The sequence below is a fragment of the Lissotriton vulgaris genome, chromosome 11, assembly GCF_964263255.1.
Source record: "Lissotriton vulgaris chromosome 11, aLisVul1.2, whole genome shotgun sequence".
In the NCBI taxonomy this organism is placed as follows: domain Eukaryota; kingdom Metazoa; phylum Chordata; class Amphibia; order Caudata; family Salamandridae; genus Lissotriton; species Lissotriton vulgaris.
In genome coordinates, this window is record NC_141699.1 from 539,304,794 (window position 1) to 539,330,701 (window position 25,908).

Below are 25,908 nucleotides of genomic sequence, written 5' to 3' on the forward strand. Positions count from 1 at the left end.
GTCAGTGACTGCCGGGTGGCCTGCGCCTCTGGACTTTGGCCTCGCTGCGACTGCAGTGCGGAGGGGGGAGAGGGCGGAGCGGTGCCCTATACCCAGAGACTGGTATCTGATAACGTTGAGGTACGTGGACTGCCCCAAGAGGAGATAACGCCTGGGTGCCACCATGGGAAAGAAGGAGGCGGTGGCCAGGACCCAGAGGCAGGGAACACTAGATAGGTACGCAACGGGCCCCACCCCCCCCCCCCACAGACGCGGTGCCTCAGGACCCCCGCTCAGACACAGCCTTGCTGATGAGGGCCATCGAAACATCTAGAGACGACATTCAGGCATCGCGAGCGGCCCTGGAAGTTAAAATTGGCAAAGTGGGGTCGGAGGTGACACTATTGTGCCAGGACTTCCGTAACTTGACGGAGAGGGTGACTACTGCAGAAAATAGACTGGGTGAGGCAGAAGATGTTATTCAGGGGCTCAAGAAAGATGTAGCGGAGTTCCAGGCCTCCCACAAGCACCTCCAGTGGAAGTTGGACGATGCGGAAAACAGGGGGCGCCGCAACAACCTCCGCTTCGTGGGCTTTAGGGAGGGAATTGAGGGGAACAACATGGAGGACTTTCTGCATACGTGGCTCCAAAAGACCTTCCCGACGGCGCGCTTCTCCAATTGCTTTATTATAGAAAGGGCACACCAAGCATTGTTGGTAAAACCGCCAGAGGGGGCCCGGCGAGACCTGTGATTGCCCGCTTCTTGAATTTTGCGGATCGTGACATGACCCTAAGAGAAGCCAGAAGACTTGGGGAGATCAGGCTGGAGAATGCGTCCATCATGATTTTCCCGGACTACAGCCAAGAAGTGCAGAAACAGTGCCGCTCCTTCGATCAGGTGAAGGCGAAGTTGAGAGACAGGCATTTGCAATATATGCTCATTTCCCCGGCCAAGTTGAAGGTTATGTTCCAGGGGAAGACGCACTTTTTCACGCACCCGGAGGATGACTGGCAGTGGCTCGAGGAGCGCCCGCCCCCCGGCGGGACCGGGAGGGCAGACGGGAGTCCGGGCCTAGCACGTCGACGACGGAGGCCCAATGGCGACAGCAGAGAACGCAAAGGTCCAGAGGATCCCACGGCAGCAGGCGGCATATGTCGACTCCATATCCTGCGCAAAACTCAGCCCGGATAAGTCGGAGGAATTCGTCCTCCCCGGTCATAGGGGACTGGTCTGGTTCCAGATTCAGCTGTCTGGTGAGGAATGCACGAGCCGAAGGGGAGGAGGACACTGGCGACCATTCTTCTGGTGATGAGGAAGCGGGGACCCCGTCAATGCATCCTCTGGTGGTAGCAATCAATGAGATGGAGAAAGAGGCGGGCGGTGGGGCTGCAGCATCCCTAGGCGATATCCAGGTCCCACATTTGTGAAGTTGGGACCTTCGGGACGCTGGAGATGCAGGCTCAAGGCCCGATAGCACGCAAGTTGACATACCCCCCCCTGTTTTCCCTTTTTGAGTCTCTGTTTTGGGAGTAACGTGTTACCTAGTGACTGCGGAGAGCTGAGAAAGGGGTTCTAGGGCCTCAGGAGTATATTCTGGGGTTGGACGTCTAGGGGGGCTTCAAGGGTGGGCGACAGACCCTCTCCTCCTTGGAAAGTCCTGTGCGTGACCATCTGGCGGGTATGGGACTGGAGGGGGGAGAAGGTGGGGGGGAGAGCGGGGATGGGGGGCAGTTGTTCCACGTTTGGGGAACAGGGAATGGGGGCAGGAATTGTCTATGGTTGCTATGGGGAAAGGGGGTGTTCGGGGGGGGGGGGACTGAATTATTGCATGTCAGGACACTGATGCGCATCTGTGCCTGGGGGCCTGCCACATGGCCCCTATTGGACAAATCATACAGTCATACAGAATAGGATGATGGCCAATTCGCTGGGGGAGGAACCTTCACTGGGGGGATTAAGGTCTTAACGTGGAATGTCAACGGCCTGGGTAGCAAGATTAAGCGGGGGTTCGTGCATAACTATGTTGAGAATTAGAGCAGACGCTATACTACTGTAGGAAACACACTTGCAGAGCACTAAATGTAACTTCCTTGCTAGAGGGCAATACAGAACACTGGCCCACGCAGGTTTTACCTCTGGTTCCACAGGGGTAGCAATTCTGATCAGGAAACACCCTCCATTTCACATCTCATAGACATGGGTGGACCCGCAGGGGACATACGAGGGAGTGAGGGGGCAATGGAGAAGGAGGGACTATACGTTCCTCTCTGTCTACGGCCCACCCAAGCTGCAGGCTGGTACATTGAGAGCTATCACTGATATCCTACTTAACACCTCTGACACGGTCCAGATTCTAGGGGGAGACTTCAACGCTGTCATGGACCCTGGGCGTGACAGGACAGGCGGGAGTGATAGAGCCCTGTCCGGCACCCTGCTAGCGAGGACAATGGCCACACTGGGCTTAATAGATGTGTGGAGGTGCCGGCACCCGGAGACTGAGGAGTACTCGTTCTTTTCGGGGGCGCATAAAGTGTACTCTCGACTGGATTATATCTTTAGGGCCAGAGGGAAGCTGCAGACTACTGACAGGGTAGAATATCAGGCGCGGGGCATATCGGACCACTCTCCCCAACTGGCAGAAAATGGGGGACAGCCGGGGAACCGAGAAAAGATACATGGCGTTTGGCGGGCTGGGATTTACAAAACGGAGACATTTTACGTGGCCTTAGGGCAGACGTTAAGGTGTACATCGCAGAAAATGAGGGCTCGGTCCCTTCCCGGGTGATGCTTTGGGAAGCCCTCAAGGCAGTACTGCGAGATAGAGCCCAGAATAGGGTAGCGGGGGAGAGGAGAAAAGCGGAAGAGGACGCCAGCGCGCTGGAAGCACAGATCCTGGCTCTGGAACAGAAGCAACAGATGGGCGGGGTTCCAGGTACCCTCAGGCAATTATTGGAAGTGCAACAACAGTAGAGACACCTGGTGACAGGGGAGGCAAAGGCGCAGGCCTGGCGACGCTGCATCGTCTGTACGATGTCGGAGATAAGTCCGGCAGGCTGTTGGCGTGGCTCAGAGGGAAAGAGAGGGACGTGAGGTGGGTAGAGAAAGTGAGAGACGGCCAGGGAAGTTGGGTGCAGACGGATGAACAGATAGCTGAAAGTTTTGCGGCCTACTACGGTGCCTTTTATGAAGCCAGAGATTTAGGGACGAAGGACGACATACTGCATTATATGTCCTCCATAGAGCTCCCAAGCCTTGAGGAGGCGGACCAACGCGACTTGGAAACTGACATTACGGTAGACAAAGTCAGGGACGCCCTGACCAGGCTTTGAGCGGTGAAATCCCCGGGCCCTAATGGCTTTCCGGCTGAATTTTTTTAATAAACAGCGGACCTCTTGGCCCGTCACTTATTAGGGCTCTTTGAGGATGCAGTAGAGGAGGGAAAATTACAGTTAAATCTCCGACAGGCCACAATAGTCCCTATATATAAGGAGGGTAAGCCGCCGGGGGACTGTGCGTCCTATAGACCTATCTCGCTATTGAACGTGGAGGTGAAGCTCCTCGCAACTATCTTGGCCCTTCGCCTACGGGGAGTTATCGCTGGATTGGTACACCTGGACCAGACCGGCTTCCTCCCAGACAGGGCGACTCGATACAACCTTAGGTGGACGCACAACTGGTTACTGGAGGTCTGCAACAGGGAAGACCCTCACCTCTTTTTATCCCTCGACGCGGAAAAGGCGTTTGACGCCGTCCACTGGCCCTTCCTGGAGGGGGTATTAATTAGATTTGGCTTTGGGCCTATGTTCAGGAAATAGGTAAGCTTTCTCTATACAGGTCCCAGGGCAAGGGTTAGGGTTAACAGAGTATTATCAACGGACTTCCCTGTACGGCGGGGCACCAGGCAGGGGTGTCCCCCATCCCGGCTGTTGTTTGCTCTAACTATAGAGGTAATGGCATGTGCGATCCGACAAAATGAGGAGATTACGGGATTTCGAATGGGCCGAGCGGATACCGCAGGTGAAAAAATATCCCTTTATGCGGACGATTTCCTTCAGTACGTTACGCACCCGGACACCACGATCCCGGCATCGTTTGAGGAACTGGCCAGATATGGTGCCCAAGCAGGATACCAGATTAACTGGCATAAATCTGTTCTCTACGACCCTAGGCGGGGAGAAGGCTGGCCCACTCTCCCGGAGAGACTCCAGACGACTAGTGAGGGTTTTATGTACTTAGGGGTCTTTATGACAAAAGATAGCTCCCTCTCCTGCGACAGGAATATTAGGAGAATATTGACTAATTTCACGGAGGACGCGGCGCAGTGGAGACTACTCCCCCTGACATTGCTAGGCCGAGTGGCCATGTTCAAGATGATCACGCTCCCGAGATTTTTGTACGCCCTCCAGAATGAATATTTGCCCCTTCGGAGACAGGTCTTCCAGGATATACATGCGGAACTGCGCGCGTTCCTATGGCTGGGGAGGCAACCCCGGGTGGCGCTGACTACCCTGCAGAGGCATCAATATGACGGGGGTATCTCACTGCCTAACATAGAAGCGTATTACTGGGCTGAGCACCTGACACCCATAAATGAGTGGATACATGCCTCTGCCCTTCATCCCACAAATACTCTAGAACGAAACACGATGGACAAACATACTTGCCTACACTTCTATACGGAGGCAAGGGGAGGGATAGGCTGCTCCCTACCACGAGAGTTACTCTGGTGGCCTGGACAAGGGCGACAAAGGCCATAGGGTGAGACGGTAAGCCGACACAACAAACTCCACTTTGGAAATGTGCCTGGCTGAAGGAATTGAATAAGTTGAAGGGTTTCCTGGCCTGGGATGCAGTAGGTATCTCAACGCTGGGAGACCTGATGAAGAGGGGGGAGTTTCAGTCGTTTGCGGCATTACGGAAGGAATACGGACTTAGTCACACACAGGCTTTTCGATACACGCAGCTGAGGCACGCTTGAAGGGCAGAGAGGACATTGACGGGGCCACTCCCGGAATATGCTCCGCTGGAGGGCCGCCTTCTGCAAGAGCAGATCACACACAGGGCAGTATCCCTCACCTACAGGACCCTGATGAATAATTTACCAAATGGGTTGGGGAAGCTTAGAGAAGTCTGGGAGCGAGACATAGGGACGATCGATGAGGTGGACTGGGGAACGGTCTGATGCACCCACGAGACGTGGCAATTAAATCGCGACTCAGGCTTATACAATACAAAGTGCTTCACAGAACATACTTTGACAGAGCAAGATTGCATAGAATAGGGAGGGCGTTGGACCCCTGCTGCCTACGGTGTGGCTTTGAGAGGGGAGATTTCTTTCATACTATTTGGTCCTGCCCGAAAATACAGGTTTTCTGGGGGGAGATGCTCCGAGAACTGGGAGAGGTGCTGGAGACAGTTTTCCAGTCCGACCCTAAATTGATTCTCCTAGGCATGACAAACGAGGTCGATGTAAATCGCCCACAATTGATCTTCTTAGTGCTGGCCATGGGGGTGGCTAAGAGGGATGTGGCCAGGAAGTGGGGAGCCCCGGAGTGCCCGAAGCCGTAGGGGCATGGACATGTATATGCCTGCTGAGAGAGTTACGTATAAAGCCAGAGGGTGCCCCAAAAAGTTCGGAAGAGTATGGGGGAAGTGGCGCTGATATCATAGACTGGATGGAGGACTTTAAACTGAATGAGGTGGTGGGGGCCCTAGAGATGGGAGGGGCCCAGGTCGCTGACTGCTACTCTATCCTTCTTGGCTGCGGAATAGATATAGTGATTGTATTGACAGTGATGGATATCTGTGTTAGGGGTCCCAGGGTGGTGAAGGGAGGTGGGGGGGGTTCCGGGATGGGATGTGCTGAGTAATGACGACATGCTTGTTCTTTGGTTAAGCACTGAAAAATCTAAAAAAATGTTTTTAAAAAAACAAACTAACCCAACAGCAAGCAAACCCTTGAACCAATGACGTGCCAGCATCAGAATAAGTTGTACGCAAGCATGGAGACCAAGGACACACAAAGCACTGAAGGGCTAAATTCTTGAAAACATTAACACCAACATCCAAATCAATGCCTTACAATTACTAAAACAAATGACATGAAAGCAACAAACCTACTACCACAAAAAAAGCAAGCATAAAAAAAGCGATGACATGGAAGTGTTAAAATACTCAAAGGCAACTGGTAAACAAACAAAGACACATGAGTATCAAAACTAATGCCAAGCACTCTGCAAATCTAGGCTGTAATATCAGTAGTAGTAGCAGAAATGGGGCTAAATAACAGTAATTAACAGATACTCACGGATACAGTTCACGCTATCAGGATGGGGCCGTAATGATATTTGGGGCTCATAAGCAGTCTTGCTGTTGTCAAACAGAAAAAAGAGGTCTGTTTCTGTTGTCCGTCCATCATTTGGCTAAGAAGAAAAAAAGTTGCAGAAAGGTTGATAGGAATATTTTTGTGCCTCGAATCCGAAACAGGCAATAACTCTGCATAAAAAAAAAATTGGAAAAAAAAAAGTACCATAGGTGCGATATGCCATCAATGTGCGTCTTTACTATGTCTAGAGTGAAAAGGGGCTAGAGGGAAGGGGTGTATCGAACAGAGTGGAGAAGATCTATCATATGCTTTTACAACTTTGGAGGTCACATCCAAACTCTAATCTAATGGGCTTATTACATGTGGGGAGGAAGTCAAGGGAGGAAATTATTGACCCACTGGGGTATCAGTGGTAAAAGGATATCCCCAGATTTCTGATAAAGCAGGCTATGTAGGATCTCTAGATCATTAAAGGTACACAATACTACTTACCTTGCTTTCTGCAATACACTGAGTGACAGGTTTCTGAGGGTCCAAAGCAAGTCCTGCCTCCTGGAGCAACTCCTGGTCTGATTCTGAAATGCCAGAGTCCTCTGCGATCCGAGTCATCAAATTTTGCAAGCTCTCGCCCTCGTCTACCACAGAGTACGTGTGTAGCATGCCTGTCACCATGTTCAACACCTGCACCAACTGAAAAAGATGATTGGTATACCGGTGATTGGTATGAAACAAGCACTTAGCACTGGTCCTCTGAGACACTTGTTCAAACGCAGTCAGTGGTCTTCAGGCATGAAAAGAAACAAGCGCCATTTGGGTCACAAACATGTGAAGAAACCCACACTCCCTGATACACAGGCTTATGAACAATAATTGCACAACATCGCCCCTGCTGACCAAAGACAAGTGAGCCAAGACAGTCACTGAGCCTCTGATAAGTGAATATACTCACACTTGAAATAATCAATGAGCTGGAGCACTAAGGATAAGAGTGACTCGTTGATATACCAGTAACAGCAATAAGATTCGAAAAGGTTGCGGCAAACACATTTTCTTTGGAAAACAATTTATTGTGTTTTCCGTTATACATGGAAACCCCACTAGTAAGGCAACAGCACTGCAATACTTTTAGAAGATGAGTAAGGTACAAATGTGGCATGTATTCATTGGCACAAACATGCTGTACCTAGAAAACACCAACTTCCATTTACCTCTTTAGGGGTTAGCCTTCCATGGTTTCTTCTTCTACCCCTATGATTGCCAATAATGCATGATTGAGTAGCAGATATCCCAAGATCTACGATTCATCCATTTATTTTATATATCGGTGTGCCGATGGCACTAACCTCTTTGGGTTTCATACCTCACTCAGTGTGGCTATTCTATTAACTTAGTGTCTAAAGCTCACTAGGGTTGTCACTGATCCAAACTTGTATGCTCATTTTCTAGTTGTACTACCTCCTCTTCTAACATATCACCTTGCCATTTTCTCTGTCTGATGTCCCCAATTTCCCAGGATATGAGGAAGCCCTTAAGACTATACACCTCTCTGATTATTCCAGCTCTCTTGACTGACCATGTATTGTGAATAACGGAAAATGTTACTTACCCTGTAAGCATCTGTTTGTGGCATATAATGCTGTAGATTCACATACTGTGCATACTCCTGTTATCTGTGCAAGTTGATTTTCCTTGAAGTCTTTCCCAATTACAAGGTACCGTGACTCCACCTACTGCTGATAGTGGCAGCTGGTGGAATTTGAAAGTGGTGAGGTGTAAGACTGGTTTTTTTAATAGAACATTTTACAAATTTTTCAATGCGAAAATGCCATTGCATAGATTAATATTTTTTTACATGCATTACTTTGAAGATACAGTGGTACATTTGTGGCAAAGTATTCCGCACAACAATTACTGATTAAGCTGCATGGAGCATTCACTGGGGTGCCTAGTATCTGGGAGCTACCACTGTGAGAGGCATTGCCTCCTAGCATCGTACCCAAGAAATAAACCTGAACTGTCAACTTGGGACATAAATAAGGGAGTGTATGGTGGGGGGGAGGGGGGCAAGAATTGCAACAGCAATGAAGATGATGGGGCACAGGCGCTGGCGCAGGCAAACGCACTGTAATACCTCAGTGACGTGGCTACAGCAGGGGCATTTACTGGGTGAGATTAAGGGGACCTCATGGAGAAAGCGTGTGTCTCCGCCTGGAAGGACGTTTATTTGGGCAAGCCTTGCGGGCTTTGTGACGGCAGGGATGTAGCGTCTTGGGCAGTTGCTTGGAGGAAGTACAAGTAGCACTGCCCACTCGTAGGAGATGGGGCGTCGGTGCATCAGTCGCACCTCATCATTTCAAAGCGTGCCTTGCTCTACAACGCCCCACTTAAGTACAGCTCCTATCCAGGCCTCTAGAGGGGGGCTTGCTGGCACGCGCCAGTGCATGGCTTGGTAGTTCAGGCTGGACTGTTTCCACAAGGAACAGGGTCAAGACTGATTTGCATATGGCTGGGTCCAAACTGGGTTGGTGTGGTGAGCAAAAGAATGATGGATTAAACCCAGATCCTTGTGATTGGAGGTAAATGTTTACATTGTACAGCATTCCAGTCATCAATTGTTTCTTTAGCATATGTCGCCCTAAGTGGGAAGGGTATGCCCAGATGTGGGTCCCGGGCTCAATACACCATTGTATACAAGCTAGCCTGGCTGATGAAGGGTGATGCCCTGAAATCGGTCCAAGGATGCTTGTATCCGGTCCAGGGAGGACCTGGCTTGGCAGCTCAGGCTGGACTGTTCCCACAGGGCCAAGACTGATTTGCATATGGCTGGGTCCAAACTGGGGTGGTGTGATGAGCAAAAGAATGATAGATTAAACCCAGATCCTTGTGACTGAGGGTGAATGTCTGCATTGTCCAGCATTCCGTCCATCCATTGTGTCTATTGCATGGTGACTGCATGCTTGGCTAACAGAAGGGCCAGGGCCGCGAAGCGTGTTTGAGCTTTGAGCTGCTTCCTACGTCTAAATCCGCCTAGTGAAGAGGCTTCCCAAAAATCGAGGTCCAGGAGTCCTCTGACCACTCACATTGTAGCATGAATGATGTGCCAGAATTGCTGGAGAGATGGACAATCCCAGAGCATGTACAAAAGCTCCACGTTAGGAGTGTGACAGCGAGGGCAGCAAATTGTGACTCTGGAAAGTGTTGAAGTTCCGATGGCGTCAGATAGGTCCGGTGTAGTATATAGTACTGTATGTTCTTGAAGTTGGAGTTCTGGGAAACTTTCTTTGAAAACTCAAGAACTCGCTCCCATTCTTTATCATGAAGTGGCCTCCTGAATTTGTCCGGCAGAGTGGGTCTAGAGGGATGTGTGCCAGTTCTCATATGGCCTTCTACAACCAGGCAATGCAATGGCGCCCAGGACCCATAATTAACACAGCGTGGAGCACTGGATGAGTGGTAGGCTCACCTCCAAACAAATCCCAGAAGCAACAGCAGGCATGTATGAGCAGTCGATGGAAGATGAATTGTCCCGGGGGGAGCCCGCTCTCCTGAGCCAGTTGGGCAAAGGGGCACAAGCATGGTTAACCAATTTTAGTGTTCAACCGAGATGGTTGTTTAATAGAGGGGGTTCAGTAGTCTCCCCCGAGAACATTTTTAAAAATTGGTGTACGTTAGTGTAACTTTCATACATGTATAATAAGAATCTGGCCCACATTTGGGTACCCACAACCCCTGACTTGCCTCTTAGTTAACTAATATTGTAATCAGAGAGAGGTGTTTCTCAGTTCATGTTTAAAAACTTGCGTTTAAGGGGGGCGTGGCTAGCAGCCAAGCATGGCGGCCGCTTAGTGTGAGAGCTCCCGAGGGCGCTGCAGCCTCACAATAAATCCGACACATTTCTCCGATATCCCGCCCGCCTGAAGCGGCGGCGTTCGGATCCAGGGCCGAAGCGGCATCACCGGTCCAACTTTCCCGAAAATCGGAGGACCGGAACCTGGCGACATCCGAGTGGCAATTCTGGGCCTACCACCAGAAGAGCGACACCGACCTTGCGTGGCACCCAGGCCCCGGCGGAAGTGCGGCCGAGCCGGCCGCGAGAAGTGAACTCATCCCGGCTCCCGCCTACCGGAGCGCGACCAGCCTGAGTCACCAGGAGGCATCACCGGGAGACATCATCCGGCAAACACAGGCGGACAATCCATCCCCAAGGAACAGGCGCGACGCATCTGAAACAGCGAGTACGGCCTTGACCGCGCTGAACGGCGCTGACATCTCGGCACTCCCCCCCTAGTGTCCTGGCGGGCGGCGGAAATCAATTAAGGCGATAATTCGGCCCCGCTTGACCGTGGGGCCGCAGTGGACAGACGTGCCAGCGCCGAACGGAGGTGAAGGAGATCGGTGCCCCCGGGGGACGACGCCATACCGTGGTTAAACGCGGGAGTCCGCGAGTGAGCCTCGGAGCCCGCATACTACCTGATAACATCAGCAGCCCCGATCTGATAAAGACTTTGACCCGGTACACTGAGGCTTGCCTGGCCTGTGGAAGGGCGGTGGCCCGAGAACGGGACCTGCGTCATTCGGTGTGCCTGAGGGTGGTGGACCGGCACGAACAGACATAATTTACGGCCGCGGTTCCGGCCCCGGGTGGAATATCGAGGAGCGGCCACACGGACCCCGGGGCGCGGAATACAGCGACTCACCAGAGACCCACGCAGCCACCACCGCGAATATCCAACGTCACCGCGACGACCACTGAACCATACGCAGAAAACAGAGGGCAACATCCTTCTACGACGCCCATCGACCTGCTGCTCCCTGGCTGGTGCCTATAGACGGCGGACGAAGACGTGGCGCAGATCACGAATAAGCTGAGCAAGACCCCGGATTTCACGTGCCCCAACACCATGGCGGGCAAAGGCCTCAGGAGTGGGTCCACGCAGGCCAAATTGGACAAATTTGCCTACGGACATCAAGGACAGCAGCAAAACACAGGGCGGTCCTCCACCGGTAATACCCATACCCAAGAAGCGGAGGGAACGACAAAAATAACGCTGGAGGACATCATGAAAACACTCACAGAAGTAAAAACAACAGTAGGCGCCATCTCCTCTGAAGTCTCCTTGCTACGAGCGGACTTTCACAAAATGGCGGAGAGGGTGTCACAAGTAGAGGTGGTCACAAAGTCACTTGTAGAAGACACCTCGGAACTCCAACTGGCCATGGAGAAGATGCAACAAGTAACCAAGCTCCTACACGACAAGCTGGACGACCAGGAAGGGCGTTCGCGACGCAATAACGTGCGCATCCTTGGGCTTCCGGAGACAGAGGGAAAGGGGGCCATGGACCTCTATGTTGAAGACCTCGTCAAAAACAAGCTGCAGCCCAAAGGCCTATCCCTCTTCTTCTCAGTGGAGAGTGCACACAGAGTCCCGGGAGGCCCGCCCAAACCGGGAGCGGCACCAAGACCTGTGCTAGCCCGGCTCTTCAATTTTAGGGACAGGGATGCGATCCTACAGGCGGCAAGAACCTCACCACCAGTACGGATCCAAAATGCAACTTTGGCCTTCTTCCCAGATTACACGGCTGAGGTGGCCAGGCGACGTAAGTCCTTCACGGAGGTTAAAAAAACACTACGGGACAGGGAACTACCGTACTCTATGCTATTCCCCGCCAAACTGAGAATTGTGGCCGAGGGAAAAACTTGGTTTTTTGACACGCCAGAGGTGGCGCAGGAGTGGCTGGAGGGCTGGAGACCTGCGGGACAACGACATCGCCCGCACCGGGACCGACCGCAACATCGTGCCGAAGAGACGATCCACAGTCAGAACTCCCAATCGCCCCGCCAGGAAGGCGCAGGAGACACGGAATCGGATCTGGAAAGGGACCCGCTGGACTCTGGGCAATTGGCTCCGGTTTGATGCCGGAATATACTGGTATAGGACTAAGTGTGCTGCGGACGCCATGGATCTGACGCGGCTGAGTAAGGTGGGCACAGGCAGTGCCCGTGGGGGACTCACCAACCCCACAAGCAAGTAAGATGTCTGGGGAAGGACTAAAGCACTCTGCACAGTTGGGGATACGGGCGAGGGTTGGTCCGTGGAGCAGGGTAGCAGGGAGGGGGGACGGGAATGAAGTTTTATTGTTAGAATTTATGTTTTTGTTCACAGTCATCATTCGGCACTTACACTATGTTACCACCCCGACATTTATATGTCTCCTACACAGCATGACGCGTATCAACGCATGCGTTATTCCAAGGGGCACGTTATGTGCAATGCTCTCTCACCGACTTCATGGCCAGGCCGCTTAATCACACGCCCGCTGCGGGCTCCCCTGTAACTAGGGAGGTGCCCCCACTGCGCATGCTAACATGGAATGTCAGAGGCCTGGGTGATAAAATTAAAAGGGGCTTAGTCCTACAGGCCATAAAACGACACAGTCCGGACCTGGTACTCCTACAAGAAACCCACCTCACAGGGTCCACCTGCAAAGCACTGGATAGGCGTGGCTATACAATGGCGATACATGCAGAATTCACTGCAGGCTCCAGGGGAACGGGTATACTAGTGAAAAAGTCGTCCCCCTTTATGTTAACACGCTGTGCGGCGGACGACCAGGGTCGTTTTGCCGCAGTCCATGGGCAATGGGAGGGCAGATCTCTGAATGTGATATCGGTCTATATCCCCCCAGCACTGCACTCTGTGGCCCTGCCTGCACTAGGCAAGTTCCTCCTTGACCTCCCCGATGGCGACATGATTGTTGGGGGGGACTTCAATGCGATCATGGATCCACTTAAGGACGCCTTTCCCTCTCGGACCCGACCACGAGGTAATGCACCACTGTCAGATTTTATAGAAGCCTTAGGACTCACAGACACCTGGCGACAGCTACATACCGAGGCCACTCAATACACTTACTACTCAGCTGTACATAATAGCTTATCCCATATAGACTATTTCATGACACTAGGACTGGGACTAGACATGGTAGATAAGGTAGACATACTGCCCAGGGGAATCTCCGACCACTCTCCAGTTGTCCTGTCGCTTACCACCGGGGGGAAGAAAAGTGCGCGAATCTACTCAATCTACCCCAACTTTTTGAAAATCCCCAAGATTCGAAAAAAACTCAAACTTGTGACGACGCAGTATTTTGCGGAAAATACAGGCACAGTAGTATCACCATCCACCCTCTGGGAGGCGTACAAAACAGTCCTCAGGGGGAGGCCATTGCAACAATAACGGGGCACAAACGGGATTCCCGAAAGGAACTCACGAACTTGGAACTTGCGCTCGACTCGGCTAACAATGCACACATGGCAGACCCCTCCCCGTCCACGGCGCACACCCTCATGGTCCGGCAACAACAGTACCTAACCCACCTTAAAACGACGGAGAAGGGATACATCGCGAACACTAAATATAGAATATACGATGTGGGAGACAAAGCAGGTCGCATGCTGGCATGGCTCGATAAGAGAGGGAATGGAGCGAAGGGTATTCAGAGACTACACACGGAGGACGGGCGGACACTAACACACCCAGAGGACATAGTCTGCGCGCTAGCGCACCATTACCAATCAATATACACACCAGACAGGAGAATCACACAACAGATGGCAGCGGAAACATTGGCGAATATTGCCGTCCCCAGCATTACACCTGAAGATAGGGATACCCTGGAAATAGACCCAACGGAGGGGGAAATCCAGCTGGCGATCCAAGCGCTACAGTCGGGTAAAGCACTAGGCCCGAATGGGATACCGATAGAATGGTACAAATCCATGGCTCCAGAACTCGGTGCCCCATTACTGGCCATGCATTTAGAAAGCAGGGATAAAGCAGAACTGCCGCTAGATCAACGCACAGCCACGATTGTGGCGATACCCAAACCGGGGAAACCCCCGACTGAGTGCACCTCGTATCGCCCGATATCATTACTAAATGTTGAGGCCAAGATATTAGCTAAACTTCTAGCCACCCGATTGATGCCCCACCTCGGCACCTTGATCCATCCTGACCAGTCGGGCTTTATGCCTCACCGGAGCACTGCGATGAATCTCCGAAGAGTACATGGTGTGATGGCCCGAGCGCACCTCCTCACAGAGCAGGCAGCGATTCTCTCTCTCGACGCTACAATGGCGTTCAACCTTGTAGAGTGGGAGTATCTCTTCATGGTATTAGAACGTATGGGATTTGGGGCAAAATTCTTAGCGTGGATACGGCTGCTTTACACAAAGCCCGTCGCACAAGTGGTAGCCAATGGCCACATATCGCCGAGGTTCCTATTAGGCAGGGGAACTAGACAGGGTTGCCCCTTGTCCCCCCTGCTCTTCGCATTAGTACTTGAGCCCCTGGCAGTTCAGATCAGATCTACACCCTTATTCACAGGCATTAAGTGGGAGGAGGGTTGGGAGGACAAAGTCTCATTGTACGCAGACGACATGCTCATTTACATGACTGCACCTGATGCCGGCATCCCGGCCTTGCTAGACCTCTGTAACACTCACGGGCACACATCGGGCTACACCATAAATTGGTCGAAATCTACCATATATACATTAAAGGGCCCGGCGCCGAGAGTGCAGGAGACCTGTCCTCTGCTTACGGTGACGGCCTCTTTCAAATACCTAGGCATTATTATCACGAGTGAGGAAGCAGACTTTTTTACCAGCAACTTGAAACCACCCATAGATCGCCTGCGGGCGGATGTTAAGCACTGGGCGGCCCTGCCCCTGACCCTACTGGGTAGGGCGGCATTATACAAGATGATGACCCTCCCGAGGCTCCTCTATGTTCTAGAAAATACCCCACACCTGGTGCCACCACGGTACTTTAAGCAGATCGTGGCGCTGGTCAATACCCTACTCTGGAATACTGGCCCGGCACGTATTGCTTACGACAAGCTGGTTAAAAGCTGGTACGAGGGTGGAATAGCGCTCCCCAACATTCAACTATATTACTGGGCTGCCCAACTGAAAATTATAAACTACTGGATCCACGCCCCGAAGGAAGACCCTGCCTATCGAGCAGACTGGTCGCAACTCGGAACGGACTGTATGCTGTCTGTGCTTTATAACAAATCACAACTTAAGACCCTACTTGGTCCGACCAAACATACGGCGGCTCTGTGGCATGTGGCACAGACCCGACTGGGTTGGGGGGGTCGAATCACCAAAATGACACCATTATGGGATACGAAGGCATTGGGGAACCTCAGAGGCTGTAAGGGATTTGAGCGGTGGGACTCCATAGGCATTTCAACGGTTGGGGACCTCTGGGATAACGACACAGTAGTGCCATTTACACACCTACAACAGCAGTATGACCTTGGACCCACGGAAACATTCAGATATGTTCAAATCAGACACGCATTACTGCAGGCGATCCCGGCAGGCACCACTCTACCTGACTCCTCCCCGTTAGAAGATAGACTGCTAACGGAATTCATGGTCCAAAGCGCTACCTCCCTTACATATAAAAAACTGATCAATAATCTCAAAGACCCAACGCTGAAACTTAAAGAAAAATGGGAAGGGGAACTAGGTGAGACAGATGAGTTTGAATGGAATGAAGCGCTGGCCTCCCCGAAGGAGGTTGGAATCTCCAGTAAACTCAGGCTGGTGCAACTTAAAATCCTGCACCGCATTTACTATACCAGGACGCTACTGCATAAAATCCTGAGAGCACCACATCCCTTTTGTTTGAGAGGCTGCGGGGAGGAGGGGACACTGCTGCACACGCTGTGGGAATGTCCGCGAATACGTGAATTCTGGAAGCAAATACTACGCTCGATCTCACAAGCCCTTAAACACTCTATACTACCTGAACCACGCAAGTGCCTTTTGAACATCTGGGACCCCAATGACCTGGGTAGATACGAATTGATTTGGGCAACCCTGGCGGGACATAGCGCAGAAGTGGGGCGCACCAGAACTACCCACCGCCAGTAGATGGGCTAAAAACATGGACGTCCTAATGGAAACTGAAAGGGCAGTGTACGTGTTACGAGCAGCGCCCCGCAAATGGAACAAAGTCTGGGCGGCATGGAACATCTGCAGGGGGGAAATCTGTGACCCCTTACCAGAGGGAGACGACCCTGACTCGGAGGAGGAAGAAGAGTAGCGAAGCGACTAAGGGGCGGTCACCTCAGTGACAACACAGTATGACATTATTGGCTCGGACCTGGCTGTATACCAACGTGCCAACTAAGACAAGGCTGCTGTGGGAGAAGGGTGGAGACGCAATGGCTATGATGACACATGGTTGGGGGGGGGGGGGGGGGTTGGGGAGTTTACCGTTTCTGCATTGTAGAAAAGTGAGTCAGTTCAAATAAGCTTTATTCGGCGTTTGGCCATAAAAGCAACACAGTAAAATACATACAGGTAAAATAACTCAATATAACATTGCCTGGATAAAAGAAAAATGAGATAAGACCCAACTAAAAATAGTTTGGCATGTAAGCAGTTAAAAAAAAAATAATAAAAACCCCAATACACAGAATCCCCCTTTTTCACCCGCTGTTATTGTGAATCGGTGCTCGAGGACCAGGATAAAAGTCATGGAGGTCCCAGATACGAATGGAGCCATCACCAAGTTTTGGCTGGATAGAACGCAAGTAGGGGGCAGTATTCTTGTCCTTAAACCTAACCAGAATCAAGTCCCCCGGAACATTTTTGGGCAGATGACCAAGCCACCCCACCCTTCTGACGCTCTGTATCCCACCGTCTAGCAGGGAAGGTAATGGTCTATTGTTTTGGAGCCAATAAATGGCTTTGTTCAAAAGGTCCCGATGCAGTTCACGTTTTCCTGGTCGGAGAGCAGGTACCCCAGAGAGAATGGTGACATATGGGGCAGCTACGGGGGGTAAATCGATGCAGTGTCTTCTATCTAGTGCGATCACAGGAGCTCTTTGTGGGACATGCTCGTGAATACGGGTGATATTGTGATCACTTTGAGTCGGTGGTGTAACAGGGGAATCACATGTTTGTAAAATCCTGGGAGCATTGTCTGTAGGCCTTTTGTGGGTATTAGTGGGGGAAGAGCGTATGGGAGTAACAGTGATTCTAGTCGGTGGGTATGACTGAGATACCGTTTGTTCAATCCTGCACAGTCTATCTCCCAAATCATGTATTTTAGCAACCAGTGGAGAGAGAGCAGTAACAAGCAGTCGCTCGATTTGGGCCAGAAGAGACGATTGTAGGGGGGATCGAGGCTCAGCCTTGTCCACAGGTGATGAGGCTGTACTGGGTCCGGGTACTGTGGGGCTGCAATTAGTAAGTGGAGGGAGGGTGGTAGCGGGGGAAGCCTGGGGGGAGCAGGTAGTTTGAGCAGTGTCTCGAGACACTATGGGGGGGGATAGAGCATCCGGGATGTAGTGTGTGCCACAGAGGGCATTCAGCTCTTCCCAGATGGACATTGAAGTTGAGTGACTGTGTACAGTTATCCTGGTGATAGCTATCGGCAGTTCAAGGCAATAGGGATGGAAGAAGAGGAGCTTGACTGTACCTTGTCCAAAGCTGGAGCCAGGAGCGGTGGCCCGTCCCGTCCTCCTCGTGCCTCTGAGGGCCACAGAGGGCCCGCCCTTTGCCCGGGGCAGACCCGCGCGCGTCCCGCGACGCGGAGGGAGTGTCCAGTACAAGTAGCGCCTCCGGGCGCGCTGTGGCCGGAAACCGGAAGTCGGAAGTGGGCGCAAAGCACCCTGGGAGCTGTAGTCTCCAGCCGCAAGGTGGAAAGCGGCGGCGGCGAGACTACAGCGTCAGGAGCCCAGGAGCCCAGGAGCAAGAGAACCAGCGTCCGCCCACTGGTAGGTGTCCCTCCAAATGCTGATACAGCCCCCGCTCCACCGAGGGAGCGTCCAGTACAAGTAGCGCCTCCGGGCGCGCTGTGGCCGGAAACCGGAAGTCGGAAGTGGGCGCAAAGCACCCTGGGAGCTGTAGTCTCCAGCCGCAAGGTGGAAAGCGGCGGCGGCGAGACTACAGCGTCAGGAGCCCAGGAGCCCAGGAGCAAGAGAACCAGCGTCCGCCCACTGGTAGGTGTCCCTCCAAATGCTGATACAGCCCCCCTAGAAAAGTGAGTCATACTTGCATCGTATAAGAGGGAAGGGGTTTAGAGAAACACAGGGTTAACAAAAGGACCATCGATTGCTGTATTTACTAGTCGCCTAAGGTTTAATGTAACACAGTCCTTGCGACAATGGAGTCTCTTGTCAAACACCAATGTTTAGAAATACAGACTGTAACAAACACCGTAAAATGTATGTCACTGATTAACCACTATTCCTTCCTATTAATAAAGATTTAAAAAAAAAAAAACTTGCGTTTAACAAATACTTCTCAATGCATGTATCTATTTACAGGTTGCCAACACGTTGCATTTTGCCACTTTGAAAGTGTATTGAGATGAAGTTGGATAGTGTAATTACTCAACTACAAACAGCTGCATCGCTCTGCAGATTGTCCAGGATGCCAGGGGAACAGTCTTCCATTGTGTACTCAAATGTTTTTCAGAACATGAATAACCAAGATCACAATAAGCACTATTGTTGTAAAATCAGAACAGAGTCACCTATAACTTTATTAATTATACACACCATGAAAATAAGTTTGTGGCATTTCAAAGGCAATCACAAAAACAAATTGCTACATTAAAAGCATATCATATATAATATCTTATTTAAGTACATTTTTGCTGTTCACTTTTTGACAGAACTAATAAGTGCTCTGGAAACAAGGTGTTGACGCAAGGCCAATGTAGGGCCTCTTGGGGACAGCGCTTGCAGCAGATGTATTCTCAGTTTTATAAGAAACACTCAGTGTTGCCCATGGGCACAATTTTTACTGCCTCGTACTTCAGCTGCCTAACAGCAAGACGGAAGTTGCTCAGACCTGGGCTGCTAAATCCAACCATCTGGAGACCAAAGAGGCCAATCTGAGTAAATTTAATTGGGTTTTTTCGAGTGTCTAAAGAACTACGTGGTGCTTTTAAAAAAATTATTACTAAAAGCCCCTCTATATTACCAATCTCGATCACATACCTTTATTATCATTGGGAAGAGGAAAAGCTTAGACCCACAGGGATTTCAGGCCTGGCACGCACTGTACAGCCAGATTTCTGTACAGTTCATTTAAAACTCTAAAACATTTTTTAGGAATTGTAACTTGTAATCTACATATTACTCACAAATCTTGACAGCACCCCCACTCTCCTAAAAATAAAAGTTACCTGGTATATGCGCACTACTTGCACATGTGCCTCTGGAAACTGCCTGATCCTCGAGTGAGGAAGGGTGAAGTTTCAGCCTGGCTCCAAGGCACACACTATTTTGTTAAGTTTGCAGATAATAATTACTGCTAGGAATAATCATCCAAATGACTCCCAAAATTGACAAGTGTGAAGCCCTAATGTTCAGACACAGGAACCACCCCTGACTGCTAGTAATGAGCATAGGCATCAGCTCCATTTTTAGATTATTTTTTTCTAGCACAAAGGTTGAGGGTGTAGATGGAGCATAGAGACATAAAAGATGACCTTCCAAGGCACTCCAGCAGAGGATGCATGTGTAACCTGGCATGTGGGAATGTAGCAATACAAGAGGCTATCATCCCCAAGAGGTGCATGACCTTTATGGGTGTCACCTAGCAATGTGGCTGAAAAAGAGGTAGCAGTGCATGGAATGCTTAATCCTTGCTGGGCCAAGGAGGCTTTTCCTACTCAAAAGGCAATTTTTTCTCCAAGAAAAGGCTGCACTAGGCATTGTTGCTGTGTGGTGCTCTTGATCAGCCAATCGTCCAGGTAAGGAAAGACATGAACATAAGTTCTTCTAAGACAATGGCTACCACTGAAAGACACTTTATAAACATCCGGAGCGCTGTTGTTACTCCAAAGGGCAGCACTTAGAATTGATAATGCTGCCCATTTATCACAACCGGAGGAAGCTTCGATGTGCAGGGTGGATAGGTGAAAGTAGGTGTCCTTTAGGTTGAGGGCAGCCTTGCTGTAGTAGAGGAATGACATCCTGAAGCGTCAACATGTGAAAGTGCTCTGATAGATCATAGTTGTTGAGAGGCCCGAGGTAGAGGATAGGCCTGAATGGCTTAGCCTTTTTGGGGTCAGGAAGTATAAGGTTGCTGCGCTGCTGTGGCAGCACATGTTCTATAGCCCCTTTTCTGAGTAGTGCATGCATTTATTCTTGGAGAAGACGCTGATGTTTTCTGCCAAGCGTGTTTGCCTGTGTTTTAGGCATTATATCTTCACTATAATATCTAGAATACACTTGTCCGAGGTGATCTCCGCTTGGCGGGGTGAAAACTTCTGCAATCTGCAAACTTACCCCGACTGGGGTTAAATGGTCGGGGGGGAAGGGAGTCACTGCTTGGCAGGTGCGGCTCCTTTGAGTGTTGCAGATTTTCCCTACCACAGCTGTTACTGCCCTTGTATCCCCCTGTCGTAACCTCATGAGAGTGTTTGCTGTTGGCGTTAGGGGAAGGCGGTGGATACCCCAGGAGTGGTGGTTTCGGCTCTGCCATGGAACTGCAAATGGCAAAAGGAGACACAACCCACAGGGATCTACAAGGAACCCACCCATGGCTTTGTCTGTTTCGGTATACTTCTTATTCTTTTTCAGCATCGGGTCAACTTGAGGCTGAGGGAGATGTTCACCATCGAAACGCAAGTTAACCAGTTGCTGCAGAACCTCTGAATGAAAACAAGAAGCATGCAGACAGGTGTGTCTGCATAGAACAATACTAGTTTTCATGCCCCAGGTAGCAGTGTCTGCTGTATCCAAGACACACCTAATGTTGGTAGTGGAGATAATTTTACCTTCCGATACCAACTCCTGACTACACTTTTTGCACTAGTCCGGGGTGTTGCGACAACTCCTCCATATGGTTCCAGTGAGCACAGTTGCACCGAGAGGAACCCTACAGAATTAGCGATATGTCAAGGTGCAGCGGATTGGACCTCTCCCTTTTCCGCTGCATTAACCTACTTAATCTCCTGGACCATTGGGTGGGGGGGGGGGAGGGGGGGGGGGGGGGGGTAGCCATGCCCAGCAAGTATGAACGTTTCTTTGCAGTGTGCACCACTAAAGAGTCTGGTGAATGCTGTCCCTGGATGTAAGGATGGTCAAAGGGAGAAATTATAAACTTCTTGTTCACCCTTAGTGTAATGGCATGCACATAAACTGGCTCCTTAAGGAGGGCTGAGGCCAGTTTAAACATCCCCTAAAGCACTGGAAGGTATTGCAAGGATCTTTGAGTGGAAGATAGAGGCACTATGAGGAAGTTATCCTGATCAACCTTCTTATGCATCTCAACTTTAAGAGAAGCAGCTGCCTCATGATACGCAGTTGTATCATTCGAAGCGGAAGGTTTAGATGGATATAGGTCCGGCTCGGTCTCATGTGGTGAAGTGTCATAAGGTGCATCCTAGGGGTCATTGAGAGACCTAGGGCCATCCACTCTAAACCAGAGGAGACTAACAGAGGGTCCACTGGTAGCAGTGGGGAGACTGGGTGATAGTGTGGCGAAGGCGGCAGGGAAGGAGTAGGTTAAGTGTGAGATGGAAGTGCTAGTGTTGTGCTCTTATCGTGGCTTAGAGGTTTTTTTTAGGAGCCATGTTCAAAGGTGCATTGATGGCCTTCTCAAAAGTGGATTTCTTCTTGTAAGGAAATAATGTTTGGCCTGAAGAACAGGTTTAGCCAAGATTTGCCCAGTTCCAGGCTGAATATGAATTTGCTGCTGTCTGGTGTTGAGTTCCTCTAAGCTGGTAAGGGATAGGTTGCTCCCGATCCTCGGAGAGACGAAGAACGGAGCTCTGGAAGTTGGCTTCCTCGGAGCCAAGTGAGTCTTATGGTCTGCTGGCACAAACTTGATTTTGGCTCTGAAGTCTGTGATGTTGAGCTTTGCTTCGAAGCGGTTGTGCGGTGGGAGCAGAACAGCTTGCTAAGTTGCAAGGGCATGTCTTGAAGCTGTACTTCAATGCCATGCAGTGTACTCCTGTCAGCATCTCGGTGTCAACCATGGCTGTGTGGCACTGGCGGACCGGAGGTCTCATGGCTGGCCTATGAGCTTGAGGCGCGACGCTCAAGTGTGATGCTCTGCTTTAGAGTGGTGCTGGCCGATGGAAGGTGAGGCAATGATACTCACTACGGCCAACTGGTAGAAGGGCGATGGACGGATAGAGGCTCATTGACGCTGGAGGATGCTTCCTCCTCCTGCTACTAAAGTTAAATGTCTGCCCTGGAACGCTCCAGCTGCCGAACAGACCCAGGGATGGGTTTCAGAACATCAGTGCATCACAGATGGGGACGCAAGTTGACAATCCCGACGGTATTGGAGAGTCTTTTTTCTTTCAAAAAGCTAAGCACGCCAAGAGAGCCTTCCTGATGGTCTGGGTACAGACATCAGTTGCAAACCTGATGAAGGTCTGCCTTTATGTACTGTGCTCGACACTTCAGGCAGTAGCGGAATGGAGTCCTTTCCATTATGGCTGCATGTCAAGAAATGGAAGGAGGCCCGAATGGGCGTCAAAGTAGTCAACAATGGAAGCTAAAGAGAGACGACTAGAATGCTTGTAACTGAAGTAGACACACTTTCTTCAACCGAAGACGCAGATGGAATTGAAAGTGCCCATCAAGACCAGTATGCAGCATCGAAATGAAGCTCAAAAGGAACACATCGGAACCAGATGGCGGAGAAAAATTGAGCCACTACCCATGCACATTACCAGCAATAGTTGGTGTCACAGTACCTCGTGACTCAAAAAGACTTAGAAGAAAAACAACTTGCACATGTCCAAGCCTAACAGTAGATGGCAGGAGTAGGCACAGGATGTGTATTTATTGTTACATGCCACAATACGAATTTTCTGATGCAAGTAGCAGTTTGTCAACCACTTCATTCACGAGGTACCATGAGGCTAAGCACCAATCCCCAAATCACTTTCTAGTTTTGGTGTTTAGTTTTAGCACAACAGGGGAGTGATCACAGACTACCTTGGCTAGACGTCTTTTATCGGAGAATCTATTAATATATAGCTGTTTGGTAAAGAAATAATTGATCCTAAAGGATAAGTTATGACCCCAGAGGAGAAGTGCCTTTCGGTACCATGAAGTCCACTAAATATATAGATCAGTACCTCGCCACATAGAAAACTACTTAGTTTAGTATGAATATTGCATAACAAGTGTTTTGGATTGGTGTTTATCCTTTCATGCATCCTTTACTAAATCTTTTACTAAACTGAAATCTCACCCACCATTGTTACTGCCGTTGGTGGGTCTGTCAAGAGAGCGCCCGATGTCTGCAATGTTTTATTTTGTAGACCCAGGGCAGATAAGCACTGATCAAAAGTAGCTATTCCACCTCCCATGTTCCCAGCACAATTGCATATCTCTCTGTGGTGTCTGTCCAAGTTCACAGAGGGTGGAATGTTACTGTTTTTAAATTAGTGCTGCTACCCCTCAGGGCCCAGGGGTGTACCCTGAATGAACAAGCATTGGCATAGGTAATAGGTCTCGCTTTTGGGACGTTCTAAGTATTTAGTTATGCAGCACAATATCCTTGGTGCAACAATATCAACTGTTGCGTGGCTAAACACGTATAAGGTCCCAAAGGCGGGACCCTATTGGCTATGCCAAATCTTGTTATTTTTTGTTCTTGGGGGAAACCGGGGTAGTGCCAGGAGGGTCAAGGGGAAGTGGCAGGGAGGTGAGGAGTGAATGCCAGGAGGGACAAGGGTGACTGCCAGGTCAGGGGGATGAAGGGTGAGTGCCAAGGAGATGAAGGTTGAGTGCCATGAAGGTGAGACGTAAGAGTCAGGAGGGTCAAGGGTGAGTGCCATGGAAGGAAAGGGTGAGTGCAAGGGGTGAAGGCTAGCTGCAGGCCAGGGGGATGAAGGGCTAGTGCCATAGAGGTTAAGGGTGAGTGCCAAGGGGGCGAGTAGTGAATGCCAGGAGGGACATGGGTGAGTATCAGGGAGGTGAAGGATATGTGCCGAGGGGGGAAGTATGAGTACCAGAAGGGTCGAGGGTGAGTGTCAGGGAGGTGAAAGTTGAGTGTCACAGAGAGTCAATGCTGAGTGCCAGAGAGGGAGAAGGGTGAGTGCCAGGTGCGAGGAGTGACTGCCAGGCCTGAGGTGTGAAGGGTGAGTGCCAGGGAGGTGAGGGGTGAGTGACAGACTGCAAACAGAAGTGAGCTGGGCTCTAGAAGGAGGTGCGGAGATCATCAATCGGTGTGTGCCAGGCTGGGTCGCACCAGTGCCAGGCGAGACTCGGGTGGATGCAGGAAAATCTGAAAGGCGGGTGCCAGGTCACTCTTAACCTTAGTACAGGAGTGGGGTGCGCAGGAGAGAGTAACATCTTAAAACAAGAAACTATTCAAAATCCTGAAAACTCCACTTTATGGTCTTACAACCCTATGTGGAAAATAATTAGCAAATAAATGGGCTTCCGTAGCAGACTTGCAGCTTGTTACAGCAACTTATTGAGATAAAGTTTGCATTGCAAATAAGCCAAAGCTAACACAATTTGAATTAGAACGGTAAGATTAGCAATGAACTAGAGACAAGTTAAAAAAGCACACCAGTATTGAACCGAGGATACAGAATAATAAAAAATGGGGGCAATATTGGTCTCCTTTTCACAGCTGACAGCCAAAAAAACAGCGTGTTGTGGAGGACTCGAATTCTGGTGGAATCAGAATTTTTTAAGAGTACATTTTTCGTAAAACTTTTTTTTTAAACAACTGTTTTGGACACACTAGAGTATAGTGCCATGCGAGTGCCACTGCCCTTCTCCTAAGACACAACCTCTGTGAAACAAACCGATTAGAATAACTGTTTGCTGTTTAAAACTGAGTGAGGCACAAATGCAGTTTAGCATTCTGGTTATTGCTTGTAGGAAGGATAAGAAACCTGGTTACCTTTGTCTGTACCACTGATATCTATGTGGATCGGAGAAAATGCATGGAGTGGTATGGTTGACAGGAGACGTGCAGGCTGCCTAAATATTGTAGGAATTGGATTGTCAAGCACTAGGAAACAAGAGTGAATGCTGAATAAAACTAGAAACGCAAACACTTTCACCGCAAACGCGGCCGTGAAAATGAAACTGATCACGATCGTGCTGCCTGGCTGAGAGGAGGCTGATAGGCATTGAGTGGCCGGGGGTTGGGGGTGGGTGTGTATGTGTGTGTGTGTGGTTGTGGTTGTGGTTGTGTGTGTGGTTGTGGTTGTGTGTGTGTATGGTTGTGTGTGTGGTTGTGTCCGTGTGGTTTGTTGTGTGTGATTGTGGGTGTGTGGTTGGGTGTGTGGTTGGGTGTGTGGTTGGGTGTGTGGTTGGGTGTGGGGTTGGGTGTGGGGTTGGGTGTGGGGTTGGGTGTGGGGTTGGGTGTGGGGTTGGGTGTGGGGTTGGGTGTGGGGTTGGGTGTGGGGGTTGGGTGTGGGGGTTGGGTGTGGGGGTTGGGTGTGGGGGTTGGGTGTGGGTGTGTTTGTGGTTGTGTGTGTGTATGGTTGTGTGTGTGTATGGGTGTGTGTGTGTATGGGTGTGTGTGTGTATGGTTGTGTGTGTGTGTGTGTGTGTGTATGGTTGTGTGTGTGTGTGT

At 50.4% G+C, this 25,908-nt stretch overlaps 1 protein-coding gene across 1 annotated transcript in view; it reads right to left on the reverse strand.

Moving 5' to 3' along the window:
* Nucleotides 1-25,908, reverse strand: part of IKBKB (inhibitor of nuclear factor kappa B kinase subunit beta) — a 616,380-nt gene that overhangs the window by 178,614 nt on the left and 411,858 nt on the right. The window contains exons 11-12 of the mRNA XM_086943580.1: nucleotides 6,798-6,995; nucleotides 6,288-6,402 (exon numbers count right to left, since the gene is read on the reverse strand). Of these exons, the coding sequence (XP_086799706.1) occupies nucleotides 6,288-6,402; nucleotides 6,798-6,995 (313 nt within the window). The remainder of the gene's footprint in view (nucleotides 1-6,287; nucleotides 6,403-6,797; nucleotides 6,996-25,908) is intronic.